The sequence below is a fragment of the Cotesia glomerata genome, linkage group LG2, assembly GCF_020080835.1.
Source record: "Cotesia glomerata isolate CgM1 linkage group LG2, MPM_Cglom_v2.3, whole genome shotgun sequence".
Lineage (NCBI taxonomy): Eukaryota > Metazoa > Arthropoda > Insecta > Hymenoptera > Braconidae > Cotesia > Cotesia glomerata.
The window spans coordinates 30,082,223-30,106,922 of NC_058159.1; the positions used below are offsets into that span (position 1 = coordinate 30,082,223).

General features: G+C 31.6%; 1 protein-coding gene across 4 annotated transcripts in view; it reads left to right on the plus strand.

Moving 5' to 3' along the window:
* Nucleotides 1-24,700, plus strand: part of LOC123259531 (caskin-2) — a 56,910-nt gene that overhangs the window by 11,252 nt on the left and 20,958 nt on the right. For 2 of the 4 annotated variants that reach the window (XM_044720095.1, XM_044720096.1), the window contains exon 1: nucleotides 20,148-20,619. The exons of the other annotated variants lie outside the window; for them this stretch is intronic. In XM_044720095.1, the coding sequence (XP_044576030.1) occupies nucleotides 20,163-20,619 (457 nt within the window). In that variant the 5' untranslated portion in view covers nucleotides 20,148-20,162. Of the gene's footprint in view, nucleotides 1-20,147; nucleotides 20,620-24,700 lie in introns of those variants that run through there. 4 annotated transcript variants of the gene reach the window in all.

Sequence of the window (24,700 nt, forward strand, 5' to 3'; positions counted from 1 at the left end):
GTAATGTAGATTGTTAAGCAGTCTTCAGTCTTGGGGATAGTAGGTTGTACCGTTACAACACACCCGACAATATAAATATGCTCCTAGACTTTGTTATATGTTATAAGTATGTATTATATGGATTCTTTGACGCGGCCAAGAGATCTATGGTGTGTATGTTATATATTTATATATATCGCAGCAAAACCCTCCGGTAGATGCCAGAGACTCAAGATAAAGACACGGAGGGGTTTCCACGAAAGCCTTACTCCCCGTTGCTGGTGCTGGTGCTCGACGTCGACGTATACTAGAGAAAAAACGTTAAAGACGTACGACAGCTCCGTACTTCAGTAATGAGAGTGGAGAGAAGGAGAGTCGAAAAAAGAACAAAGTATATATGCGAGAGATTAGCAAATGCGTCCCTTACTTTACTTTGGCTGAAGCTATATATTTATATATATATAACAATTGCGAAGGGTTCGGCGTCATCACGTCACATAAGTTTACCACCGTAGAGTTTGTTGGAGTAGATGTTGTTGAGAATGGGAAAAAATACTACGACTGTTATTGCTGGTACTTCTGTTATTGCTACTAGTACCAGTGTATGCCGGTCAAACTACATAATACGGCTACTGGCTGGCCCTTGGCGGCCCGTTATTCCTGTCTTTGTGGCTTCAATGCGAGTACTCGACGTCTTACACACCAGCACAAGGCTCAAAGTTGAGAGTCTGGCGTACACAATGTACGATGTACAATTTACAATATACCAAAGAAGAAAAGAGAAGAGATGGGAGTAAGAAGGCCAACTCAGATAGAGTATACAATATACAGAGCTAAGGTTGCCTTAGCTTCAGCAAGAGGTATAGTACTCTCCTGTATGCTGTGTGCTCAAGAACGGCAACATGGCTGTTCGCCATTCCATATTGTCAAGCGCAGCAGTTTCGCTTGGGGGAAAAAATTATGACCAACGTTGAGTAACCATTTCGTCTCACACCTTCTCGGTATAAGGCAATAAAAGTGAGCATGTGAGTATGTATATAATGGATGCATGGATATTACACATTATATTTACAGCTGAATGCTGCTGAGGTAGCGCTAAAGACACAAGAGGAGTAATCGACCGGCTGACAGCTGTAGGATTGCATTAAAACAAGGAAACCCGGAGGAATCCATAAGAATGCCAAGGATCCCAGGAAGTGTTTACACTCTTAACTTTATTACATACCGAGCGTACCTTCCTCAGCTTATTTCACTGGTAATTTATTTCTTATCGCTCAATCGAGCTGGTGGAACTGGAACTGGAGACTACAGCCGGCTTTTGGGTGGTTCTTCACCTCATCCTCATCCTACTTATGCAGTACCAGCAGGAAAAAAACTGTACTGTATACTCAGTAGAGGTAATTCGAGTGCCAACCACGTTTAGTTACCCGAAACGTGGGGAACTGCTTGGTCACGTCTTGTTTACACGGAGTCTACCGAGGTGTGGCAACGTGGTATTTTAAATACGAAGATCATCGGGCCCAGGACGCAGGACTCATTTAAATCTTCCAGGCCCTCAATCAAAGTAAACTTGGGCGTGATATTTTTATAAGAGAGCCGAGTCATTATTTTGTTAATATTTTTTCCTGGGATTCAGAATTAATCGAATAAATTATAGAGAAGTTGACGCCAGATAGAGAGTTGTCAAGAGTATTATTTATTTTTTACTACTGAAGGACGTCAAGGATGACCGTCACAAGATGTGGCAACACGGTTGTGGCTAAGATGTATCTTTTCTACTAGTCGAGCCGAGAACATTAGTCCGCTTGACTTTATTCTCTTTCTTTCTCTCCATCTTGTAGTATAACGATGCCAGCAGAAAATAACAACAAGTTTAGTTAAGACTTTGTACACTACGTACTTGGTCTCTGATCCTATATCCATGGTACATAATACTCTAGCTGTGCTATGTTGCTGTGTTGCTCCCAGTCATAGCCTCTAACTCTTTACCTTATATAGATTTGATATACACTTACTTCCAGCAATATTATCTTGAGAATAATAATTGCTTACCAGTAACTAACGTACCGTAAAAAATTAATAAAAATTTGTAAATATCTACAACAGAGAAAACGGGCGTATATTATATTATATGTAACAATAATAATTAGATTTTATTTATGTATGTATTATATAAAATGTAAAATATTAAGTTAAGCAAAGTAAAGTTAAGTGTAAAATGAGATCACAAAGGTGTATCTATGTTGGTACATATGTATAGGTAAAAGTACCCGTGAATAAATTTTGAAAGCGTTCAAAAACTTTCTTCTCTACTTATACGCCATCAATACTGTTCACCGATATATGTATGTATTTTATATATGTATATACTTATACAGCAAAGTAGTATAAAGTACATAGTAGAGTGTATTCTCGAAGTAATGCGGGCCAGAGAAAATACAGTTATACCACGGAATACAAACAGTACATAACGCGGGTGTATGTACTCGGTATTCGAAGAAGACGTGTGTCCAAATAAAAGTAAAAGAGTCAAAGCCCGTGGATCTTGTTGGCTCCGCCTATCCATCCGCTTGTCTCTCTAACATCCACATGATACATGCATACATTCGGATGTTTATATTGTACATACACATTGTCAATACACATAAATGTATGTGTAATATCCGAAGCAAAGACACACGCAATGTCTTTCTATTCCCTCACTCATATTTGCTCCGGCGGATTACTGATATACGCGTACACGCACCTAAAAATGAACCAAGGAACTCTTTGGACAGACTTTGTTGTCTTTTTATGGATTTTATATATTTATTATAAATGTATGATAGGGGATTTTTATATATTCACCGTGTCTCGAACGAAAGGAGCAATTTTCACCGGGTATGAAGCGATCGCCGTATCCTGGAGGTAATAGCCGTGCTTGGAAGCGAAATTATTCACCATATGATTTGGTTGACGCCCACGTAGACCCGAGAGCGAGTAAAGGGAGCGAGGGGATTTTAAGGAGGGAAGCAGAGGAAATGACCGGTAATCAACAGCGAGGCATTAGTTTGAAATCATAACCTCCTTGGGTAATTTTTGAGTGTTATAAACACATTTTGAGGAGTTACTGATGTTCTTGTTGTAATCGACAGGATATTTATATGTAACATTTATCGGCTAATATATATGATCTTCATATGTATAATATTATGAACAAGGTAACCAGCATCAGAGAGCAGGAGCACCAGTGGGTTAATAGACGCTGGAAGAAATACGAGAGGCTTTCCAATGGTTTGTTGTTTGCGGTCTCTGATTTCTCTGGTTGAGGTGAGTGTGTTCACCGAGAGTAGCTAAAAAAGAGTCACGCGAGCTGAATTACGCCGACAGGGCTTCCTTTTCGCGGGTTCAATCAACGGCGAGCTATGACAGAAGGCATTGTCGGGGAAAATTAAATGTTTAAGTGAGAGAGGAGTGATGGAAAGAAGAAAGAAGAAAAATGGCTGATCAAGTATTGGAGGGTTGAGAATGAAGGAGAGAACACGACGCCAGTGTTCTCAGGCGAGAATCGATACTTGCCATTTAAATGGCGGTGAAAAGGGAATTGAAGGATGCACTGAATCTGACTAATGATCGCATCCCATTCCAAAGAGGGATTTTCTCATATTTCCCGTCCTCATTTCTCATTTACTCTTTTGTTTTAAATTTTTTATGATAATTATTATTCAGAGGTTTTATTATTCTCTGTTTTTCGTCTGCGGTTGCCTCAGAAAACGGGGACAACACTCAGCGGAGCAAATGAAAAAGCTAAAGCTCGTAAACCACAATCTTCTGCTCACATCTTTCACTTATATCGCCGGCTGGTTGGCTGTTGTTGTCGCATCAACCGAGAAAGTATTGTGTACATGTGCAAGAAAGGACCAGCTCGTAAAATTCTTGGTCTTGGTCTTGGTCTTAGTTTTGCTGCTCGACAGTCTCGCCGTTTTCGGCCCGTAAATTTCTGGAGCGTCTCGTCTAGCTTATACTCCAACTTGAGCTCATCATCATCATGACAACACACTCAGAAAATTCAACCCAGCTCTATCCTATCGCAAATGGAGTTTGCACTTTTTGTCTCTTATTTTTATTTTCATTATTTTCTGTATAGTAACTAAACGAGAATTTTCACCCGACGCAATACGCTGAGAGTGTAAAGCGACAAAGGGGAGCCTAATAAAAAAATACAGGGGTGGAATGAGTCTCAACACGTTCAGGTTGGCACTTGCAGAATCGATTCAGCGGAGAAGCATAAGCAAAATATGGCTCCTTCCCATCTGATGATCATCTCGTCACATCCCCACACTCCTCCGGCTGCACTGAGACTGAATTAGTCCCTCAAGACTCGCGACACTTTGTGCGTCTCACGTGTGTCGTGTCGCCGTCTTAACTTTATTGAGAACAAATTTGCATTAAATAAAGTTCCGCCTTCTTCATTGCTTCTTCTCAGTACAGAGCACAGGGTAGGTGATATGTTGCTCGACACACGAGATAGACGTCATGACTCACATCGCAAATCGCCAATTTTCATGGCTTTCACACGAGACACTGGAATCAATCGATATCTTCTCTTTGAGGGGATTTTTTCATTATTATTGCTGAAGAATAGTAGAGGGGTAGAGTGGCTATTTGTTGCAGATATGGAAGATGTCTGGATTTGATCTCATACATTGTCAAAAATTATGGTATACATTTATATATGGACTGACAAAAAGAAATTATTGTTCAGATTCATTAAAATTTATCAATTTTTTGACAAACTTATTTCTAAATACAAACTACAGATAGTTTTATTTAAATTACGTACACTGATGAAAAAAAAATTAATTTGAATCAAGTAAATAATTTTAAAGAACTTAATTTTCTTGATTTGAGAAGAAACATTTTTAAACTAAGAAATTGTTCACAGTTTAAGTAAATTTTACTTGATTCAAGAATTTTTCGTCGTAATTTAAGATAATAAAACTTTTTAAAATTATTTTTTTTTGTGCAAGAATATTATTTTGATGATTTTAAATCGAGTAGAACAATTTTTTAATCAAAGAATTATCGGTATAAATCAATCTATATTATTAAGAGAATAAGAAAAATTTTATGGCTAGTGTATTTATATGATAAAATAGGATTTTATGGTTAAATTTGGTACCGTTGGAAAAATTTTGATCTGGACGTTGTTCTTTTTCATGGTTTTATATCATTCTCACCAATAGTCAATTTATTATGATAAGTATTTAGGCTACATTCGAAAATGCTCTATCTCTAAATACATAATTAAGAAATTACCTTTTATCTCGTAAACTATTGACATTTTTAAAGATATAAGCTCATCCCGATGTTACACTCATCAATAGCTTTCATTTAAGTACCCACATCAATTTTTCATATATTTATATATATTATATATATATATATATGTATATATGAAAAATACATGAAAATGCATGTGGGTACTCAAATGAAAGTTCTTGATAAGTGTAACATCGGGATGAGCTTATATCTTTAAAAACGTCAATATTTAAGAAAGTACAGTTCAATTTAACAAAAGCCATTATTTAATAAAGCAAAATTTTATTTATTTATAGTTCACAAATCACGGCCGTCTGCAAGGTTGCTAGTTCAACTTCTTTTAACAATTTTTATACATCATTTGAGATGATAAAAATCTCCAAAATGATATTCTTGATTTTTTTTTTAATCAAGTTAATTTTTTTATCATTCTAAAAATAGCTTATCAAGTCGAGCAATAATTACCAAGATTTAGAAGAAAAAAAACAAAATTTCATTGAACTCTTGAGACTTTCCAAGTCCTCGGAGCATCGGATGGTGATGGTGATGGCGACGGTCGGGCATTAGGTATCGATTCCCCGGTAGTTGGACCGTAAGCCGTTCAATGGAAAAGAGAGTTTAAATCTTTCTTCCCTCTTTATTTCTCCTGGGCTGCTTTTACCGATGAACGATGATCTATATACATATACGCAAGCTACTCTGGATGGTTTTCGTCTTCAGCCGAGTGTACAGTAGCTTTTGCAGCTGTGACGGCCATCCGGAAAAGCTGCGTCGAAAATGAACGCGCGTTATAAATACCCGGGGAAATATAAAGGGGCATGGAAGTCAGGCATATATCTATATCTATCTATGAAGGTAAAAGAGAGTGGAAGGAAGAAGGAAGCTGTGTGTATATGTCATAAGAACAAGGGAACAAGAGCGAGAAGTAGGCTTTCATGGTGTGTATACGGGCACGTGGCACTAGACAGTGAGTGCTGTATTACTATCTTTATTTCCTAGGCATCCTTTCCGTTCTTCTCTAATATATATTTTATCTCCTACTCTTAACTTCTATTCTCCAATGGAAGGACTCTTCTGTGGGTCTGTGCTGGCCTCCCTCGCTTGCATTGTCCCTGCTTTTCACTCTGGCACATATAAATTTGGTGAAAAGTCCTCGTGCCAGATGGACTCGAGGATTTAAATTAAAAACTTCTGGAATTTTCGAGGGAAGCGTCCACTACTTAGGTATATTTTATTATTTAATTTATATCAATTGAACTTCTAAAATTTATAAAGTGTTGATATTTAATGTGATTTATTAATTTTATTATAAATTAGTAACTTTGCAGTCACTATGTGACTGCCGAGACTTGTGAGCTATAAATAAATAAAACTTTGTTTTATTAAATAATGATTTTTGTTAAATTGCACTGTATTTTCTTAATTATTGACATTTTTAAAGATATAAGCTCATCCCGATGTTACACTCATCAAGAGCTTTCCTTTGAGTACCCACATGCATTTTCATATATTTTTTATATATACATATATATAATATATAGAAATATATAAAAAATTGATGTGGGTACTCAAATGAAAGCTCTTGATGAGTGTAATGTCAGGGTGAGCTTATATCTTTAAGAATGTCAATAGTTCACAAGATAATACAAAATGTCATTTCTTAATTATATTAAATTGTAATGTACCTTCTTAATTATTGACATTTTTAAAGATATAAGCTCATCCCGATGTTACACTCATCAAGAGCTTTCATTTGAGTACCCACATGCATTTTCATATATTTTTCATATATACATATATATATAATATATATAAATATATGAAAAATTGATGTGGGTACTCAAATGAAAGGTCTTGACGAGTGTAACATCAGGATGAGCTTATATCTTTAAAAATGTCAATAGTTAATTACACTAGATAATTTTATAGATATTTATTGACTCAATTAATTATTTAAAAAAATTTATTTTGATTTTTGAATAAGAAACTTTGGCATTTTTTATAAATTAAATTAATAAAAAAATGTATTAGATATAGATTGAAATTATTTTTATAAATAAAAACTGATAAAATACTTTAAAAAATTTTAATTTTTTAAAAATAATATTAAATTGAAGAAATGAAAGAATAAATTGATAAATAAGTGAATTTATTAACAGTTAATAAATTCTATCAGCTTATATTATTCATTCTTAGCATCTATATATAGTCGGGATCTATAATCGTCGAAAATTTTCTCCCGGATGAGATAAAATAGAATAAGACCAAAGACAAAGAAAAGAAGAAGAAAGAAGAAAAGAAAAATTAAAACTTAAAAGTTGTGAGTCACATTGATAGGCACGGAAGTTTTATTAAGTTAATTTAAAGCTGTGAAAGTTTGCGAGAAAGGTGAGATGGGTTATTGAAGATCGAAGATTTAACTACCATCTATTCTGGGGTATTATAATTATTATTATCGTTTCCATTATCAGCACTTGCAGCGTCATTATTGTTGCTATTAACATCGGCATCATTATTATCCTGAGGATCGTATCCTGAGTCGAGCATGAGTCGACTTTTATCCATGACTGCCGTGGATTGTCCCGGATTTGCATACACTCTAATACTGCGCCATACCCGATGTGATACCGGCTCTGGTATCTTATATTAATTATCGGGCATATAATAGATTATATGACCGTCTGGATGGACATAACGATTTATCATAATTGAACGCTTCGGCGTAATCCCGATATGGTCATCATCTCTTCTCTATGCTTATAATTTATAATATATATTAACCTTTATGAGTTATAATGTGTTTGTGTGTGTGTGGATATCTCGATAGGCGTTTTTTATTCTCGTTAGATTAATTCTCTTCCTCTTTGCCGTTAAACAGTGAATTCTTTCAGTGGTCTTACTATACAACTACTACACTGTTTATTAATTACGGTACTTATTAATATTTATGCAGTTGGGCGTAGAAAGGAAAATTTTATTCTTAACTTAAAGAATAATATTTTGATCCCAGTAAAAATTTATAAGTTCAAATTTTTTATTTATTTTTGACGATAAAAAATATTTTAACTCATAAAAATGATAGTGAAATTTTTTTTAAACTATTATTTATTTTTTTTCTTATTAAAGTTAATTTAAAATAAAATAATTGAAAAAATAAATTTTTTTATTATTAATTTTTGATACAATAAATTTTTTTTCTTATAAAAAAAATTTTTTTTTTAAATTTAAATAATTTTTTTTGAGAAAAAATTTTTTTAGCATAAAAAACTAAAATTTAATTAAAAATTAGATTTTTACAAATTTTTTTGGTCATTATATTTAAAAAAATTCTCAAACAGATTTTTAAAAAAAGAATTTTTTTAAATGTTAATTTCTTGATTTTTTTCTTAGAAAAAAAATAAATGACCTTTCATTAAAAATTAATTTTTTTAAATAGTCAATTATTTTTAATAGTTTTTGAATAAATTTGCATAAGCAAATTAATGTTTCTCTGTGTAAGACTAACAACTTGTTACACGTGTAATAATTTGAATATAAATATAAATAAATAAAGAATGAAAAGAATAGGATAATAATAAGAATAAGAACAAAAAAAAGTAACCTTTAGAATGCATTTTCCTGAAGCGTGCTTAAAAAGTGCATTTAATATATAATACACAACACAAAGCACCTCTACAGGTAGCATGAAAATACATTAACTCACTTGCGATAAGTATTTACACGGTGGAAAGCCTGCGACCTTCATCACGACTATAAAAATATTTTTTTCATTTTATTTTATTTGAAACTTCTGGTCTTTATCAACAGTACGTGACACTTGGAGTTATTTTCATTTAATTTCAATAGCGTAAACACATTGTCAAAGATTATTGCTCAATACCAAGAATGCAATAATCCCCAATGCAATACAATAAACAGTATTGAATTTACAATTACAAAGAATTTGATTAATTATTAATACGTACAACGAAATAAGAGAAGCGTGATAATAATTTTACTATTGCAGCATTTTTGTCGAGACTCTTTCCACTGTGCTTCAAAAAAATTTATTAAAACATTCTTACGTAATTACTAATGACTAAAAATTTAATGATTCATATTTGATCGTTAAAAATCAATATTTGAACGATAAAGTTGAAGTTTCAGTTCAAAAAAATTTTATCTATCGCCTAAAATCGTAAAAATAGATTTTTTATCTAAGAAAATTCTTGGGTGCTTTGTCATTATTTATACAATACTAATAATAATAATATTTTCTTGCTTAATACGGTCAAAATTACAATATGCTGATGCAAGCGTTTAACAAAATTATGCTTGCAAAAAAAATTCATTGCTTTAATTCGTTGATCTACTTTATTGCAGTTGATCAAAAATAATTTTATTGCTGAGAAATTCAATCAATATTCTAAAAAAATTTTATTATTGATAATTATCGATTCATTTTAAACAAATTTTAGTTAATTTTGACAATATTATTCATCAATAACTTTATAATCAATAAAACAAAATATTTAAATTACATTATTAACAAATAAACACTCAAACTGATTAAATTATCTTTTATTAGAACAAATCTACTGTGTTATTTATAACTTTTTCATTATTAAAGACATATCAATTCCGATGATCAATATTCAGTTATTTCAGTCCTTTTTTCATAAAAGTAATGCTTAATTATTAGATCAAAAATAGCAAAACAAAATTACTGATGAATAATCACTCGAATTGATTAATTTTCAAAATAACTTCTTTTTTATTAAAATAGATTCATAATTCTGATACTTTTTGCCTTAATTATTAATTATTGATGAAATTCCTTTAATATCGTCCTTTTTTCATAAAAGTATTCCTTAATTATTAAAACAAAAATAGCAAAACAAAATTACTCATGAATAATCACTCAAATTGATTAATTTTCAAAATAATTTATCTTTTATTAAAATAGATTCAAAATTCTGAAACTTTTCGTCTTAATTATTAATGATTGATTAAATTTCTTCAATTTAGTCCTTTTTTTATAAAAGTATTCCTTAATTATTAAATCAAAAATAGCAAAACAAAATTACTCATGAATAATCACCCAAACTTATTAATTTTCAAAATAATTTATCTTTTATTAAAATAGATTCAAAATTCTGAAACTTTTCGTCTTAATTATTAATGATTGATTAAATTTCTTCAATTTAGTCCTTTTTTCATAAAAGTATTCCTTAATTATTAAAACAAAAATAGCAAAACAAAATTACTCATGAATAATCACTCAAATTGATTAATTTTCAAGATAATTTCATCTTTTATTAAAATAGATTCATAAATCTGAAACTTTTTGCCTTAATTGTTAATTATTGATTAAATTTCTTCAATTTAGTCCTTTTTTCATAAAAGTATTCCTTAATTATTAAAACAAAAATAGCAAAACAAAATTACTCATGAATAATCACTCAAATTGATTAATTTTCAAAATAATTTCATCTTTTATTAAAATAGATTCATAATTCTGAAACTTTTCGTCTTAATTATTGATTATTGATTAAATTTCTTCAATTTCAACGATAAATCCATAAATAAAACTTCAATTAATACGACCAATTTCCCCAAACACCTGTCAATAATTAATTCACCGCTAACAGATCAATAAAATCCGCATTGAAGTTACAAAACAGATAAACAGTATCAAAAGTAGAGCAATTGAATTCAAAATTCAAATCTCGCTACATAAACAATTTAAAATTCTCTCAAGAGAATCATAACCATAAACAACATACAGGAAGAACATAACTCCAATTATAATCCGAAGTTAACATATATCGTTAGGCCTCGTATGCGAGTACGCTCGTTGAAACAACATGTACATTATCCGTATTTTTGCATCGCATACCTATCTGTCTTATATGTACATACGTATGTAAATAAGATGTTATATGCCCCCGCGTCCCGAGTCGTGTTCTATGAATCAACATCAACATACGTTATTCTGTACTTGGAACTCACTGCGGCAGCTGTGACGAAACAGTACGAGGACACTCGACAAACTCCATCAGAAGACTATGCAGCACTTTGTGCAGATGCTGACAAGGATGAATCATTATTATTGTGCCAAATGCTTTTGATTACAGGCTATGTCTTTGTTTGAGCACTCATTCCGCTCATCCCGGATCGGGATTTTGATTGAAAATCCTTATAGCTTCATGTTAATTGCTATTGCTATTGCTATTAGATTTTCGATAACATCCATTTCTGGATCATAGTCTTGAGATGAGGCTTGATGGAATAGTCTATGTCTTCTCTGTCGCATAATCTTCAAGCAAGGAAGATAATACTCTTAGACAGAGACGGAATGCGTTAATGCAAGGCAATGTAAGTCCTGAATTGGATTTACATGCGGATAAGGAATCGGCGTATCATATCCTAGAGATTGCATGCTGAGTTAGGAGATTAATAGAACACAAGACGAATTTATTATGCACTGATAGAATTAATAATTGATCAAACATTCTGTAATTGTTCATTTTAGTTTTTAAATTATCAATTTGATTTGTTGCAATTTTTTACCTATTCAAATTAAAAAAAAAGGTCAAAACAAAATTTTTACTCAAAAATCGAAAGAAATATTTAGTAACAATTAGTATATGTGTTTAATAAACAATTTATCAATTGGCTGTTGATATTTTGTAATTAAAATCTTTCAAAAACTCGAATAATGATTAAAAAAATGTTATTTTGTGAAATAAATTCTAAATTAATAATTATAACAAAAAAATTGTGAAATTTTATGAAAAAATTTGTATTTTTAAAATTAAATCGTTTTTTTATTGCTGCAAAGAAAAAAAATGTTTTTGAATCAAGTATATTGTGTTAATTAAGTACACAAAAGAAAAATTAATTTTAATCAAATAAATAATTTTGAAGAACTTAATCTTCTTCAATTGAGTAGAAAAATTCTTGAACTAATAAATTTTGTTTGATTTAAGGAAATTTTACTTAATTCAAGAATTTTTTGTCTTGATTCAAGATAATTAACCTCTTCAAAATTATTTTCTTAGTTCAAGAATTTTTCTCTCGAATCAAGTTAATTTTTTTTTCAGTGTGATTATTCAAAATTTGGTTCTAAAAAAATTTCACATACACAGAAAAAAAATTACTTGAATCAAGTAGATAATGTTAAAGAATTTAATTATCTGATGTGACTAAAAAAATTCTTAAATTAAAAAATTTTTCTTGCTTTAAGTAAATTTTACTTGATTTAAAAATTTTTCATCTTGATCCAAATCAATAAAATTCTTCAAAATTAATTTTTTGATTCAAAAAATTTTCTCTTAATTCTTAAAAGAATTTTAAGATCTTTATTTTAAACCAATATTAAATCCTGATTAATGATTATAAATGTCAGTAAATCTTATCTAATAAAAAATGAATTACCAATTAATAAATCCCTTTATCAGTGAATTATTCTCGGTTGGTAAGCCAACCGATCAGAACAAGGACCTGTCATGCGCACTTATACACGTGTCTATCGTGCGTGTACTATTATGTATACCCTTACATACATGTGTGTAATAAATACATTTGTAATGAAACATAAACTGGTGTGCGTATATTGGCATGCACATGACGTCCTCCTCAAAGCGTGTAGCTAGTGAGTAGACCGATGTATCGTTGGATGTTCGATATCGTGATTGTGATTATGTTGGGATTGTACGAGCATGTAATGTGCCAAATACAGCTGGAAACCTCAGTCGTGTCTTTGTACATTATAAATTTATATTATCCTCAGCAAGCATACTTTATGCTTAATTCTCCCTTCTTCTCCTCTTATATTTTTTATAAATATTATATGGGATGTTATATGTATTGTCCTCCCTCTTTATGGCGCTTTTTATTCCTCTCGTCTTTGCAATAAATTTTCGCGAATCGCTCCTTTCCTCGAGCAATTATGGCACGCGAATAACGGCCTCGCCCAGAACCAGAACAGAGTTAAGTTTTCGATGAATTTTTACGAGCTGTTCTCAGTCTTCTCATCTCAAGGATGCTATGCATGCCTCGAGGGAATACGGTGATGATGATAATAATAAAAATAAAAATAATAATATTAAACCGCATAACTTTGAGTTGCATCTTCACTGCGAGCCGGAGCCGGGAGCCGTTCAAAAAAATTACAAGTCCTTTAAGAGTTAACGGCTTCATCCCCCGACGGTGTTGTGGTTCAAGTTGTTATTTTATATTCTATGGGCGGCGATCAACTGAGAATAAAAAATATTATTAAATTAAGCGAAGGAGAAAGAGCGTATACATCCCTGCCGATAGAAGGGGATTAGAAAAATACTGGGTAATTAACAGTTGATAAATTTTAACAGCTCGTCAAGCTGATAAGGGTTGATGAGGGTTTTTAATATTTAGTAAATAGTTTGATGGTGGATAGGAGAAAGTTGTTATTTGTTAAGGATTATTTACAGGTCAGTTATTAAGGAATTTTTTTTAAAGATTAAATTTTTATTTATAATTCTTTTTTTTTTTAGCAATTTATGAAGATATTTTGATATAATTGATAATAAAATAATTAAATGTAAAATAGTGAATTTTTTATCATATTTTAGACTCAAATTTTATCAATTTAAAATTATTAAATAAAAAAATTTGGTGGCCAGTGTATTGATATGATACAATAGGTTTTGATGGTTATATTTGGTATCGTTGGAAAGGTCGAGACCTGAAATTGTGCCTTTCTCACCAATAGTCAATTTATGATAAGTATTTAGGCTACATTCGAAAATACTCTATCTCTAGATACATAATTAAGGAATTACCTTGTATCTCGTGAACTATTGACATTTTTAAAAATATAAGTTCATCTCGATGTTACACTCATCGAGACCTTTCATTTGAGTACCCACATCAATTTTTTATATATTTATATATATTATATATATGTATATATGAAAAATATATGAAAATACATGTGGGTACTCAAATGAAAGCTCTTGATGAATGTAACATTGGAATGAGCTTATATCTTTAAAAATATCAATAGTTAAGAAAGTACAGTGCAATTTAATAAATATCCTGTGAAATATTGACATTTTTAAAGATATAAGCTCACCCTGACATTACACTCATCGAGACCTTTCATTTGAGTACCCACATCAATTTTTCATATATTTTATATATTTAAATATTTCACAAATACCACATGTATATAAAATATATGAAAAATGCCATGTAGGTACTCAAATGAAAGGTTTCGATGAGTGTAATATCGAAATGAGTTTATATCTTAAAAAATGTCAATAATTTAGAAATGACACTGTATCTCGTCAACTAATGATATTTTTAAAGATATCAGCTCACCCCGACATTACACTCATTAAGACCTTTCATTCAAGTACCCACATCAATTTTTCATATATTTATATATACTATATATATATCTATATATGAAAAATATATGAAAATGCATGTGGGTACTCAAATGATAGCTCTCGATGAGTGTAACATCGGGATGAGCTTATATCTTTAAAAACGTCAATATTTAAGAAAGTACAGTGCAATTTAACAAAAGTCATTATTCAATAAAGCAAAATTTTATTTATTTATAGTTCACAACTCACGACAGTCACATAGTGACTGCAAGGTCGCTAGTATTTTTAAATGCTTGTTCTATCAAAAAAATACAGTAATTAGTAAAAAAAAAAGTCCACTCCATCTTCTTCGACTAAATAAATCTTTCCATAAGATGTTCCCACCATAAACCTCAAACGTAAGTTAATTATAATTTGAGTTCTTAAAAGTAAATTCTCGTGCTTTTTACCGTAATCACCCTCGGTTCGATTTATTTTGGGTAGAGCCAGGGCGTAGACCGGAACTTGCTCTCGGCAGGGTAACGGGCTTGACTCGACTCGAGGCGGATAATCATACAATTTGCCTGCCTCGGGAGTAAAGTAGAGAGCCAACCATAAACAGAGCACTGAAAATAGAACAGAGCAGCGTTATGTAGCAAATAATATATAAACCTCAGCACGTACCATAAGGACAGTAGTCTGCAGTCCAGAGTTAACCGTCTAGTGTCAAGACCGTACAAGATAAATGTATTTATAATTTAAGGCGAGATGCAAGATGTGTCGAAGAGACCAGGACGGGTACAACCTTCCGTTCTTGGTATCGAGTTGCTTAATCCTCGCTCTCTTTTATCATATTTTTTACTTATTTCTTCTTTCTTCTTTAGCTCGGCAATAAAAAGATTAACTTAAATAAAAGTCGGGTAGAAAATTTCTGGCGTTTAATAAACGAGTTGTGCTTACAACTACGGGCACGGTCGTTTACGAATTCTGATAAATTTTGTAAAGATGAGACCCAGATCATTTTTTATGCAAACGAGAGCTAATTTCGGGACTGTAAAAAATAATTAAGGGGCTGGCGGAGAAGAAATAACAATTTTGCCAGGCGAAAACGTTCACCTGCTATGCTAGGTTCTTATCGATAAGAGCACAGGGTGTGTACTCAGAGGGTGAAAGGACATGATACTTGTTCAAGCATTGAATATGAAGACCCAGGAGGGAGAATATAGCATTGCTCTTGGTAAAGAAACCGGAAACAAAGTGGGAAGGTGGAAAATAGAGACAATGGGCGTATCGACCGCGACAATTCTCCTGGTGTTGTTTCTTGTTCGGTTCTTCCTACTCCCTATTTTCCATCTTGTTCTTACTCCATACTATTCGCTACCCTTGCAATACAATTGTGGCTGTTTATAATACGTCTACTTGCAACTGCAAACCCCGTTGACTTCCGACTGAGAAACCATCAACGATACGCAATTGTCTCTAGCTACATTTCATTTTCGCAAAACCACTTTTAATTCTTTCGCCCTCTGAATTTATTAATGGAGGCCTTGCATGTTTCCTTTTTGATTTTTTACCCAGGTGCTGCAATACTTGCACTTATTTCACAATCTTTATTATACATTACGTATTTTAGTCGAAAATTTCTTTCCAATAATAAGTTCTCACGTTTCAAAACCTTGGATGTGTTTTAAATTATTATTACACAAATTAAATGTGTAACATCCTCGATATACAAATCAAGTTTTGTAACTTTTTACTTCCATATACGAACACTTAACTTGACTGATGTGTTGAGAATGTGTGTATTATTGGCGTGTCGTGTGAATGGGCTGGTTGATACCGAGGTAATTACGATTATTGTTCGACAGCTTGTACTTTTTATTATGGAAATTATTTAATCATAATATATAAACGCAAATAATTTTAATATGATTATTATATTTACTGGGAAAAATTGAGGAGTAATTTTGTTCCAATTATTACAGGGGGAAAAAATTACTTGATTTATGAAAAATATTTTAAAAACTAGCAACCTTGCAATCACTATATGACTGCAGTGAATTGTAAACTATAAATAAATAAAATTTTACTTTATTAAATAATGAATTTTATTAAATTGCACTGTACTTTCTTAAATATTGACGTTTTTAAAGATATAAGCTCATCCCGATGTTACACTGATTAAGAGCTTTCATTTGAGTACCCACATGCATTTTGATATATTTTTCATATATACATATATATAATATATATAAATATATGAAAAATTGATGTGTGTACTCAAATGAAAGGTCTCGATGAGTGTTATGTCAGGATGAGCTTATATCTTTAAAAATATCATTAGTTGACAAGATACAATGTCATTTTTTAATTATTGACATTTTTTAAGATATAAACTTATTTTGATAATACACTCATCGAGACCTTTCATTTGAGTACCCACATGTCATTTTTTATATATTTTATATATATGATATTTGTAAAATATATAAATATATAAAATATACATGAAAAATTGATGTGGGTACTCAAATGAAAGGGCTCGATGAGTATAACATCGAGATGAGCTTATATCTTTAAAAATGTCAATAGTTCACAAGATACAAGGTCATTTTTTAATTATGTATCTAGAAATAGAATATTTTCGAATGCAGCCTAAATACTTATCATAATAAATTGACTATCAATAAGAATGATATGAAACCTTAAAAAGGTACAAATTCAAGTCAAGACGTTTGTAATGACACTAAATTTAACTTAAAAAACCAATTTTATTATATGAATATCCTGGCCACAAAATAATATTGTAAAAAAATTCTTGAATTAAATTAAAAATTATTCTTCATAATAATTTCATTTTTGATCAAAAAATATATCTTTTTTTTAAAAATAATGTTTTTTAAGAGTAAAAATCAATCAAAAATAAAAATATTCAATATTATGATACTAAATTTAATTTAACAACTATTTTTAATGTCGATAATCTTGTCTATCTCCAAAAAGATCAAACCTGACCTTCACTTTCCATTTCAATTTACTGGCTTCTAAATTTAAATAATTACCAAAAACAATTTAAATTAAGTAACAAATTACCTTAAATAAATTTCTGTTCCACCAAAAAAGAAAAAAAAACACTTGGCAGGTAAAACACAACCAACCAAGTGGCATAGATCCACAAAAAAAAACAATAAACTTTACCATAAATAATGAAAAGAATATTTGATCGTCTGAAGGGATCTATGGCAAAGGAAGAGCGCCCGAGGCATCCCAAGTATCATCGATGGCATCCCTCTGTTCTAAATACACTGACATAGGTTTAGCGCCTTGAGGCTGCCCAGAAAGTAAAGACAGAGTCTTTTCCCATCACCCGCGAAATAACACATCTGTCTTGTATCCTCTTTATTTCTCTCAATCTTTCATTATAGTTAAACTCTTCCGGGTTTGCACAAAAAGAAGCATTGGTGGTGCTGGGCAGACAAGAATCAAAGGCGCATCGTCTGTATAAATTTAAGATTTGAGCCGGAACACATTACAAACTACTCTGACATTCTGACTCAGATGCTGGTGATGTAGATGAAATTGTTGTTAAGGCCGTCGACCTTCCGAGCGTCTTCTATGCTTGCAATGGGCAATGGATAATGGCCAACTTACATACAATATTCCGCTACCAGCGACCTGTTTTATGTTTTTCATTGCGAAACTCTGATCATCAATGAATCTACACACATCCATCCACCCCACCAGGTATTTTTTTCTTCCCCACTTCCTTTTTCACTCGATCACCCGAGCAGTATCTCAGTCGTACATCAGCGACGTCGGCGCCTGTACACAGGTCTGGTAGTACCACTTAAATATTTATTGCTTATTACTTTACTAATTATTTTTCTACTCATTTTATCGAGTCGTATTCATATTCATGTATTCAAATTTTTCCTCGCCGTCGTTATACTAATATCATCATTATTATCAAAAAACCTACGCTGGTGAGCTCGACCTACGCTTATCCGACTCGTTTACCCACCTTCGGCCTCGTCCCGCGACCCGTGGGTCCCTTTTTAATCCAACAGCCCGTCCAACTTACCTGGACTCAGTTACAGTGTATTATAATACACATTATACGCATACATACTTACGTATCCGCCGTCTACCATTACTACCGCGGTTTCACGGATACACCCAGCAAATGACTCCAAACCCAGAACTTTCAGTCAGTTACAATCGCGCGGCCGTTTAATCTAAGCTTTTCAGACAAACAAACAAATATTTTACTATTTTACCTCGATAAGTTAATTAAGTTCGCAGTTTTCTTCCCCTTCAGTTCAAGAAATACTCTTTCTCCCCTTAAATACCAAATCTTGGTTATAAAATATTCTCCAGTGACGTTTATAAATGTGCAAAAAGGTTCTTTTTTTTAAATTTTGATCTCGACGAAATTTTATGAATAATTTACCTCAAAAAGTTAGTCAAGTTTTGTGTTTTCTTCCCTCAGTTCTAGAAACTAAGACTTTTTTTTTTCTTAAAATACAAAACATTACAAAGTGTCTAATTAAATGTGCAAAAGGTTACTGTAAAAAATTCGCCGGAAATCCGTAGGTGGCCCTAAGTCTGGTAGCTTAACTTTCAGAGTGCTTAACAAGCATTTAAAAAGATCCGGGTTCAATTCCCGGCTTGATTCCAATCTCCATTTTTTTTCAAAACAATTTTTTTTCTTACAAATAAAAATTCTTTCAATTCCTTTAAATGTTCTCTCTATTTATAAAATCATTATTAATTATTTTGTGAATAATTTTTTCATAAAAAAATCAATTTTTTCCATTTAAAATTCCCACAGATAGCTTACAAATATTCAGTGTTATTGATGATAGCTTAACTTTCAGAGCGCTTAACAAGTGTTTAGAAATGTCCGGGTTCGATTCCCGGCTTGATTCCAATCCCCATTTTTTTTCAAAATAATTTTTTTTTCTTACAAATAAAACTTCTCTCAATTCCTTGAAATGTTTTCTCTAATTATAAAATTATTATTAGTTTTTTTGTGAAAAAAATCAATTTAAAATTCCCACAGATGGCCTACAAATATTCACTGTTATTATTAATACTTCCATAATGTAAAACAGGCCAAATTCCACCGATTATTATCATAATAATGGTGAGTTTACGATAAGAACATACATCAGACAGTGTGCCGCGAGTGCGGGGTTAATCACTAAATCGATGAAAACTACCGAGCGATAAGCTTGGCATCAGTTATCAGCAGATTACGAGCTAACCGAGTTAGTTTCTACAGCATTATATTAACTCATATCATTATTATGTGTAGCATCGCAATCAGCGTGTAGTTTATTGAGGCTGTGACGGCATTAAATACCAAGAAATAGCTACAACATCACCCACTCAAAGTACAAGTTGTCGGCTCTACTCGCTTAGCTGGCCAATAGGTAGATGTGAGATAGCTCGATCTTACTGTAGACTCCAACATAATAATAAATACATAAATAAAAGTAGCCGATCCGAGAAACTGGTGTCATATAAGGAGTGAAGTGAACAACGATGGCCATTACTTCGGTGTCGAGTTGTCTGATGGGCCCCCCGCCGCTGCCCCCAGGTAAGCGGTTTCTCGCGAGATCCAAGAAGCTCTCCTCGACATACCTGAGCTTCCGTGACCCGGCAATTGAGTCGTGGATGCCGTTCCCGGGCTCTGCATCTTCATCTTCGTTCTCATTCTCATCTTCGGGTGGAAATTCAGTCCGAGATAACTATAAGGAGTCCCAGTGCAAGGTTATTAAACCGCATCTTCATCCAGCGAGGCCGCGGTCCCGCGCTTCCTACACCACCAGCCAAGACGAGATTCATTTCCCCAGGACCAATCTATTCAGGAGTCAATCGGAAGGAAATTTACGTGCCAAGAAATCTGGAAATTTCGGATCCCACAATGCTCCAGGGAGTCTCAGTCCGCTGGACAAATGCATTAAAGCGATTTACGGTAGCTGGAAAAATTTGATGCAACGTAAGTGTATGCTTCCATGCCAACGACATTATGTCCGTTATTTTGGAGATCAATTTGTTATTTTTTCGTCTTTATATTGAGGTTTTAGTTTGTTTCTATTCTATTTATTACGGTAAATTTTATTTGGTTTGTTACCGCATGATTTACCTCGTAATACAGTAGTTTCGTCTTGAGACATCAATGGACTCGGTGACTTGACTGGTTATATTGCCCCCTACAAGGTGTAGAGCCTTCGTGATCTAACGGCCTTTCGCTGACATGGTATTTACTTGTAGCGGATAGTGTGTCGAACTTTTAGTTTAGATTCTAAGTTATTTTGTGGAAAAAGACAAGTATGGAATTTCTTTAAATTTTTTTATAAAAGCGTTATTTTAATTAAATAGAAATTATTTTTATCAATTAGACCAATTTTTTTTTATAATTACTAATTTAAAATACCAAAAATTGGATTTAAAATTTTTGCAGTATTGAGTTTTTAATTTCTAGAGCTTTTTTTAAGGTATAATTGCATTTTTTTTATTACTATATGTAACTTTTTTTTTTTTTTTATTTAAAAATTTTTCAATTATTTATTTTTATGTGTATGAATCAAATTTTTTATCAATTTAAATTATAATTTTTTTTTATATTAAGGCAAATTTAAAAAAATTTGTAAAATACTTTTTTATTTTCAATAAATTATTAAAATTATTGATCTAATATTAAAAAAAAAATTTTTAATATTATAAAAATGACCTTGTATCTCGTGAACTATTGACATTTTTAAAGATATAAGCTCATCCCGATGTTACAGTCATCAAGACCTTTCATTTGAGTACCCACATCAATTTTTCATATATTTAAATATATTATATATGAAAAATATATCAAAATGCATGTGGATACTCAAATGAAAGCTCTTGATGAGTGTAACATCGGGATGAGCTTAGATCTTAAAAAACCTCAATATTTAAGAAAGTACAGTACAATTTAACATAATTAAAAAACGACCTTGTATCTTGAGAACTATTGACATTATCAAAGATATAAGCTCATCCCGATCTTACACTCATCAAGACCTTTCGTTTGAGTACCCACATCAATTTTTCATATATTTATATATGGGTCATTCCACGTCAAATCGACCAATAGTTGGACTCGACCCCTTTCGATTTGGATAAATTTTGGTCAAAAGTTTTCTTTTATCCTATAACGAAGTTCTGCCAAAAGAAAAAATTAAAAAAATTTTTTTCAAAAGTTATGCAAAATCCAAAATTTCACTATTTTCCATATTTTTTAAATTTATGTTTTAAAAATCTCGAAAACTATTGCAATTAAAAAAATCGCTTATGGTAAACTTCAAAGGGGATACTTGGGGCTATAAAAAAAAAAAATTTCCAAAAAAAAATTTTGAAAAATCTCCAATTTGTGAAATTTTGAATTTTTGAAAATTGTCAAAATTGACCGTCGACAATAAATTTTTGGCTCAAATTTTTGTGTACTACCTTGTACCAATCTTAAAAGATCCTGAAATTTTTGGAACTGTGTTTTTGTTTTTCAAAAATATGAATTTTGAAATTTGTTAAAAAAATTTTTCTTAAATTTTTTTTTTTTTTAATCAGTTTGGCAAATCGCGTAATTTTGATATTTTGAACAGTTGAAATTTCATTTAGTGGCATAATGATGAGAAAAAAAACATTAATGATATTTGTTTATTATTGGTTATTAATTTATTTAATAGGGCTTTTTACGTGTAAGTTTACTTGACATTCTGTTACGAAAATTTTTTTTTCTTCAATTTTTCAGTTACTGCTGTTGCTCCTTTTCTTTTTCTTAACCTGAAAAATGTTAATATGACTTAAATCTTTAAATCCAAACTTAAAATAGATAAAGTACTAACACAGAAATTTCAGATTTTTACCTGCTTTTAATATCTGGTTCTTCAACGAACTCGTAGATATCTGTATTTTTTAACCGGAAATCCTTTCCTTCCTCAGATGAGGATGAGGTTTTTACTCTCATCACATCGCTTGAAATGGGAATAGCGGCATGACAATTTCGGATTCCTTGTACTGGCAGAGCATTTTTAAATCTCTGGTTAAGTTTTTTTTGAGTACGCTGAATCTGCTCATTTGAAACAAAGTCACAATTGATTCCGTAAACATTTTCTTTTGCCCATTGGAATAGCTCATCAGGTGTTTGAATTTGGTCGTCAGCTTTAGATTGGAGGTTGGCTCTGTCAACCTTCCGTTTTAATGTTCCGCCTAAACCATCACTTGGACCTTTTCCATGTGAAGTTGCAAAATAATGCCATTCCGCTGGTATTTGAAAATCTTCCTCATGATGCAGCAAGTTCAGCAAATTGTACCGATTTTTATATTGAGATGCTGCACCATCCGAAAAATAAATTATTTTAGAAATGTCTGGGATTTTATTTTTCAGAAACGATGTCAGTACTTCCTGGAAACTATAAACTGCTGTTGTATTATGCGTCAAGTTGTCTGAAATGATTATCAAATTTAGAGGTACTATATTGTCGACATTTTCATCAATGGATCTATAATAGCAAGCAAATGGATGGATTGTCGCTTGACTATTATTCCAATAAGCTCCTTGGACCCTGTTTTGAAGTAAAAATGAGTAATTTTCCGAGAAGTCAGCAACAACAAGTACTTGTCCAACTTCGAGATTCTTTTTCGTAGTTTGAAAAAATTCAGCCTGTTGACGAGCAATAAAATCATGCTGAAGGAATTTTGGAATAGATTCTATTTGTTTTGATGAATTGGAAACGGAATCTTCAGAGACACTCTCAACTAGTTGACTTTCTTCGACATTCACAGTTTTCAAATATTTCAACTTCATTTTGATGTTCTGGTAATTCACTATAGACTCTTTTAGTACACGAAATGCATAGTTTACTTCCCGGTATAATGGAAGGTAACCTAATCTTACACTGTTCGAACAATTTTAAACTGACTGGTCTCAAAGATTTACGAACTATACTGTCATGAAGTTTAAAGGGATCAGCACAAGATTTTTGATTTGAAGTATATTTGATACGATACTGTTTGTCATGTTGAGAGCAAATAAAACTAACGTCTGTACCACTTCTAGAATTCAGAGTAATCTGATCTTCGTCAGAAAAATCTTTGCAATTAATAAATTTTTCTTCAGAGCATATTTCATTCTTAAATAATCCAATCGAACACTTTTTATTTTCCATCACTAAGCTCCTAGTTATTCAGCAATAAAACTTTTAATTAGATAATGTCTTCAGATTAAACACTTGATAAGATAATTGTTATAAGTTTAGAATTTGAAGAAAGAGTTATTTCTAGACACTTACTTAGAATGATGACTGTCTTCGAAATAAAAATCAGAAAGGTTAACTTTATCTTACACGTAAAGATTCAAACGTCACGCCACAGATGTCACAACTTCTTCTACTTTAACATCAAATGATAATACAGGTGTCAGTATCATTTTTTTTACGAGTTTTATTTTGAAAATGATCCCAAAAAATGTCATTAATGTTTTTTTTCTCATCATTATGCCACTAAATGAAATTTCAACTGTTCAAAATATCAAAATTACGCGATTTGCCAAACTGATTAAAAAAAAAAAAAAAATTAAGAAAAAATTTTTTTTTAACAAATTTCAAAATTCATATTTTTGAAAAACAAAAACACAGTTCCAAAAATTTCAGGATCTTTTAAGATTGGTACAAGGTAGTACACAAAAATTTGAGCCAAAAATTTATTGTCGACGGTCAATTTTGACAATTTTCAAAAATTCAAAAATTTCACAAATTGGAGATTTTTCAGAATTTTTGGAAATTTTTTTTTAATAGCCCCAAGTATCCCCTTTAAAGTTTACCATAAGCAATTTTTTTAATTGCAATAGTTTTCGAGATTTTTAAAACATAAGTTTAAAAAATATGGAAAATAGTGAAATTTTGGATTTTGCATAACTTTTGAAAAAAATTTTTTAATTTTTTCCTTTGGCAGAACTTCGTTATAGGATAAAAGAAAACTTCTGACCAAAATTTATCCAAATCGAAAGGGGTCGAGTCCAACTATTGGTCGATTTGACGTGGAATGAC